The sequence below is a fragment of the Amphiprion ocellaris genome, chromosome 7 (assembly GCF_022539595.1).
Source record: "Amphiprion ocellaris isolate individual 3 ecotype Okinawa chromosome 7, ASM2253959v1, whole genome shotgun sequence".
In the NCBI taxonomy this organism is placed as follows: domain Eukaryota; kingdom Metazoa; phylum Chordata; class Actinopteri; family Pomacentridae; genus Amphiprion; species Amphiprion ocellaris.
The window spans coordinates 21,896,142-21,902,141 of NC_072772.1; the positions used below are offsets into that span (position 1 = coordinate 21,896,142).

The following is a 6,000-nucleotide window of genomic DNA, read 5'->3' on the forward strand; positions in this document are numbered from 1 at the left end:
GAAAAAATATGGAAAATCAAAACACTACTGAACAAAGTCTAATAGGAGCCACTAAGTTATTTAAATGCCGATCAACGTGTGATCAATATTATGGTAATCAATACACTAAAAACACAACATTTCTTTGAAATAACACGGAAACCTATTTGGAGCTACTTTGTTCATGTGTCAACTTAAAAACCTTTGTTAATGCTGACATTCATTAATTAAGTACTAATTAAAAATACTTTTGATTGCAGAAGAAAAGCTAATCCCCCAACTCAATGCAGTCTGTTGGTTGGACATAATTTTATTAAAACTTGTCTTAACTTAAATATAATGCTAACTGCTACATTTATTTATCTTTGCTGAAACATTATTTTTTTTTAGAGTGTAGTACCACTTTTTACTCACATGGAGGCGAATATCCCCATTTAAGTTCTCTGTGCTTAATGAGAAGCTGGCAACACCACTGCTGTCAGTGGTGAGATTCTGCAGTCGTCGTGACGACCATGTTTCACCCTCAAACAGGTACACTGGCATGTCAGGAATGGGTGCATTATTGTAGTGAACTGCTTTAACCTGTTGAAAGCACAAAGTTGTATCACTGGGAATGCACATGATTTAGGCTGCTTTGTGCAGTACATGATGCAGAAAAACACAAGACATGTTTCACTTACTTTTCCTTCCACAACTGATCCTGGCTCATGAATCTTGGGCGTGTCAAAGAAAGACAGCCTTCCAATAACATACGAAATCTTTATTCTGCCCTTTTGTAGGCGTAAAATACCTGAATATGAAAAGCCTCCATGTTACAACACTGTGAATGCCTTATTGTTGAAATACATAATATTGTCTTGAAACAGTAACTCTCCTTTCAGATTAGAAAAGTGATCTATTAAAATAATATAATTTATTACAATAACAATAATACTTGCCTGTCCCCTCCTCTTCCACTTCAGCACTGACATTAAGCACATCTTGTAATGCCTTTCCAGCAATTTTGGTGAAAGTTGACATCTTGAATGCAAAAGTGGCACAGCCGTTGTTGTCTGCCTACAGAGTAGGAAAAACACAAAGATACAAAATAATACACAGGATTTATGTCATACATCAGAGATGCAAACTTTCAACTATCAGATGGAGTGAGATGGAGGTCATGCAATATAATCCATCCATCCAACCATGATCTACACATCGCTATAACCTCTGTAGGGCAGCAGGGGGCTGGAGTCTATCCCAGCTGACTTAGGGTGAAGGCAGGGTTCACCCTGGACAGGTCACCAGTCTATCACAGGACTACACATAGAGACAAACAATCACACTCACATTCACACCTACAGACAATTTAGAATCACTAATTAACTTCAGGAGACATCCTGAAGTTAATTGGACTGTGGGAGGAAGTCGAAGCACCCGGTAAAAACCCACACAGTCACAGGGAGAACATGCAAACTCCACAGAGAAAGATCTCAGACTGAGATTTGAACCCAGGACCTTCAAGCCCCTGACATTTGCTAGACGGCTAAAAGGGGGACTGTGGGTCATCATGCATGTCACTATGAGGAACATAGAGCTCTGTGGGTGAATTCAACACATTGCTTCATGTTCTTCTGGGTAAGTTTTTCCTATGAAAATGCATTGTTCACGAGGATCCACAAGAGTCTGCTCAGGTCTGTTAGTGTCTGTGTGATATCACTTTTGTCATCTCCTCAAGTGTGCTGACTGGATGAAAATTCAGTCCACAAAGTTAGAAGTCATTTATGTCGGTGGAACAAAGACATACTTGGATACTAATTAGTTGGTTGTAGAATATACGTATTACAGGTTATATTAAATGGTGAATGTAGTACAGATACTTGTACAGAATGCTGTATTGACATAGCCTCTGCTTTATGAAAGAATGAAAGAGGAGACTGTAATAACAGAAACTGTACCTGCTTTGTCTCTATGTGGCAGGGGGGAGTTAATTCTTCATCCTCGAGATCAGGACGAGAAAGATATCGATTAAGAGGTCGGCACATCTCAACTGTAACATATCCTGGCACAGGCTGTCTAAACGTGTAACTAATTAAATAAAAAAGAAACAATTAACCAGTTATTCACTTCTCAAACTGGGCCTACTTTAGATTTTATTTGTCATAAAAGGCCTTTTACTTACTTTGCACATGCTTTCGCATTAATTTCTTGGTCCCCAATACTTACTTCCTCACTTACATTTAGTGTTACGTCAAATTTAGGCAAAACTGGGGACAAAACATTCATGTTAGCATTTGTACTTCATTATAAATGAACACAACTGGCACACAAATACAATCTCCCAAACTTACCATACTTCTCCACTTTGAAAGTGTGATGTATTTTATCTTCACCAATGGACACAATGACTTGGTAGATTCCCTCACGGGCCTCAGAGTTCAAGGAGTAAGAAAGCTGCACTATTTTACCATCAGATGCTTCATTCAGCCACTGTCCAATCCTGTTCTTGTTAGGATCCTGTTCAGTGAAATCAGTGGGAAGCAACAGGCATTTATGATGCAAACAGGAAAGTTGTGAATACAAATGAAAGTACAATGCTGTTGGTGTTGTTTTCTCTTTCCAAAGAAGTGCAGATGAGACTGAGAGGAGCGTAATTACTCAGAGTACTTTTGGGTGAAGCAAGGCTGAATCTTTCTTTGTTCACACACTTTGAAACTACTCTCAATGGACTTGCTAGTGAAGTCCATTTACTAGCAACTGCTTCAAAAATCTCACTGGTGTAAGGTGTTGGGTGGAAGTTGTGCAAAACAAATTTTACAAACTGATCAAACTCCACCTGTTGTGAGCTCTGGAAAAAGCTAGTAAGTGAACACTGAGGTAAGGTTGCTGAACTACATTAACTAAAACATGACTTTTAAGTCAGGAAGCTTTTCCAAAGTCAAGAATGAATTTTAACACATAGGTTGAACGAGGTTTTCCTGCTCACTGTCGTCATTACATACATTTATTGTCAATCATGTTAGCTGCTGCTAGACTTAATGTCATGATTTGTAATTGTCTTAATAGAGAACTCCTGTGATGTTCATTTGTAGTTTCACAATTGTATTTGAGGGTCTACTAGTATATGTTTCCATGTTATAATGCTCAAACACACACACTGCTTTACTCATAGTGTACATGATGCAGCTCGTCTTCTCAGCCTCTGTCTAAAATGCTCCGTTTTAGCTCCCGTCTCTGTAAAGCCCCCCTCCTGGAAAACCCCGTCTCCTCTGACTGGTCAGCCGGCCCAACCGACATGAGGTAACCCTAGTTAGTAACTCCACATTTCTGAGTGTAGGCAGAGATGTAGCTCTAACAGAAGCAGTGGTAATGAATAAATGATGACGGACTGCGTGGAAGAGGACCACACTAGCCGCTAGGCAGGTGTTGTGCTAATGTGTTACATGATGATGTCAATCAGTAAGACAAGAAAAGACTGAAATTCAAATAAGGTGTTTCAGACAGCTAAAGAAAGGTGTTTTCTGCAGGAGAGAATAACTTTTAATGTGGTGTGTACTCTGGACTACTCTGGAGTTTGCAGACTTTTAACATGAATGAAAAGCAGCTGCATAACACACTGAAAGAGAGAGAAAACCCAAAAGCAGAATATGGACACTTTACAGCTGAAAGACTGTAAAACTGTAAAAAGATCTTGTCCAGTATGTAATGTATATTCAACAGTGACAGGAGTCCTTGCTAACTGTGAAATACTGATATTAGAATTAGGGCTGCCACAAACGACGCGTCGACGAATCGCCTGAGCACGATACGTCATCAAAAGCGGAAGTGAGCGCGCAATGCAACAGAAATCACCGTCCGAGTGGAGCGCGAAACACGCATGGACATCCGCGCTGTATCGTGCATATATAGCATATGCATATATTATATACGCACAATACAGCGTGGACATCCGCGTTTACGATACAGCGCGGACATCTGCGCCGCATCGTGCATATGCTATATATGCACGATACAGCGCGGATGTCCATGCGTGTTCCGCGCTCCACTCGGACGGTGATTTCTGTTGCATTGCGCGCTCACTTCCGCTTTTGATGACGTATCGTGCTCAGGCGATTAGTCGACGCGTCGTTTGTGGCAGCCCTAATTAGAATCAACATCCACATCTCATAGCTGTTGAACTATGCACTTATTTTAGTTGATCACACAGAATGCATGAGTTTGGTTTTCTTACCTCGATCTCAATGATGTCGTACTGCAAATAAAAACAAAAAAGAGAGAGAGATTTGTCAAAAGACAGGAGAGTGTATCTTTTTCTCATTATTCAGTGTCTTAATGAGTCTGCGTGAGACAGTTTCCTTTGTTTCAGCTTCAGTGCAGTCAATGCTGACCTGAAGAGGCTCTGGCTGTAGGCGACTACTGATCCACTGACAGGAATGTTCAGTTCACCAACTTTAAGAAAAGTTCGTGCCTTACCATTTCATATTTGTCTGATTACTTATCTGTGCACACCTATGTTACTAAGTAAATTATGTAAAATGTTTGGCTACAGGTGTTGTAACTTTCTGAGTTAGAAAGTCTTAAAGAAGATGAGGTGCCATAACTTCACAAATAATGTAGCTTGACTCCTGAAATTGTACATCTGGTCTTCAATGGCACAACCCTGCTTTGACAGAACTTTTCAAACTAGTTACATGATGTTGTAAACACACATAAAAATCTGTTAAATTGAAGATGGTCAGGTGTGGGGCATTTGGTGAACTGAGGTGGAACGACCAACAGGTGATTAATTGTGGCCATAACTTAACTCAGGTTAAAGTGCACACCCATGTTGATCTCCCATGTCAGTCACTTGATTGGCTAACTTCTGTTCAACTCTACCAGCTGATGTACGTTTCCCAGCGAACAGTTGAACAAATGATGAACAGCTGCGTTATCACAAACACTTAGTAAATGAGCTCTAAAACAGCAACGGTTCAGTCACTCACCAGCTGATCAGCAGGTCTAAACTTGGTGTCCAGTGTGACCACTCTGAAATGCACTGAAAGAAATTCAAAGAGATTCCATTTTTACATCTCAGCAAATCACATAAGGTTAGAAGGAATATAATTTACTCCTGCAGTCCCCTTTGTTATCTGTGTTGCATTCTTTAACATAACGTTCCTATTTCCTGCTTCCTGCAGTTACCTGTTTGTCCTGGGAGGTAGATTGGTTTATCCGTTTGGACGAATGTCAATAATTTATAGGCTTTGATCATGACTTTCTTGACCTCTCTTGAGTAAAATGTGTAGCCTCGGACCTTTACCTCCACATTCTGCAGCTCCTCATTGAGCACTGCAGGAGTCTGAGAGAAAATATTTTAAACACGAGTCAACAGAGCCAATAGCAAGGCTGTTTTTGTTGTATTAAAGTAGTATCAATATACTGGTATTAAATGTTATAACATCCAAGAAATATTGTCCAACTTAAAGAAATCTGTATTTGAATGAGGACATTTTCAAAGACTGTTTTTGAAAATGAGCATATAAATCAAAACCAATGTTGAGAGCTGACCGTAAACCGAGAGCATTCATGAAAGTCTGTGCTGGATGTCCGCTGGAGAAGAGTTGTGTTCTCGCGTTCGGACATCAAAGTGACGGTCATGAGCAGAGTCTCGCTGGGCTGCATGAGACTTGCACACAGTTTGGTCTGAGCTCCAGCTTCAAGGACTGCAGGAAACGTCACCACATACTGCCTACAGACAGACAGATTCACACATACACAGCTGTTACTCTCACTCTGGTGTGGAAGAAACCTCAGCTCAGTATTCATGTGAACAAGCTGAAAAATTCATTTACAAAAAGACTAAACAAATGATGCTATTTCCTCAGACGGTAGAGATAAACTTACGGCCCAGCCAGTGCTCGGCTCACACACATCCAGAAGGCACACACTGCCCATGTCCACGTCTGAATCCCAGGACGACCCATGACTGACTGTGATGATCCTCAGAGTCAACATCTGTTAAATAGCTGCAGATACAGAAACCCAGCCCAGCTTCTCTCT

The 6,000-nt window shown here is 40.6% G+C and overlaps 1 protein-coding gene across 1 annotated transcript in view; it reads right to left on the reverse strand.

Moving 5' to 3' along the window:
• The window catches only part of LOC111580895 (alpha-2-macroglobulin-like), a 28,286-nt gene extending 22,286 nt beyond the window's left edge, over positions 1–6,000 (reverse strand). The window contains exons 1-11 of the mRNA XM_023288811.3: positions 5,845–6,000; positions 5,509–5,689; positions 5,143–5,299; positions 4,944–4,996; positions 4,190–4,210; positions 2,310–2,475; positions 2,141–2,225; positions 1,917–2,046; positions 918–1,035; positions 660–769; positions 394–561 (exon numbers count right to left, since the gene is read on the reverse strand). Coding sequence (XP_023144579.2) covers positions 394–561; positions 660–769; positions 918–1,035; positions 1,917–2,046; positions 2,141–2,225; positions 2,310–2,475; positions 4,190–4,210; positions 4,944–4,996; positions 5,143–5,299; positions 5,509–5,689; positions 5,845–5,924 — 1,269 coding nt within the window. The 5' untranslated portion in view covers positions 5,925–6,000. The remainder of the gene's footprint in view (positions 1–393; positions 562–659; positions 770–917; positions 1,036–1,916; positions 2,047–2,140; positions 2,226–2,309; positions 2,476–4,189; positions 4,211–4,943; positions 4,997–5,142; positions 5,300–5,508; positions 5,690–5,844) is intronic.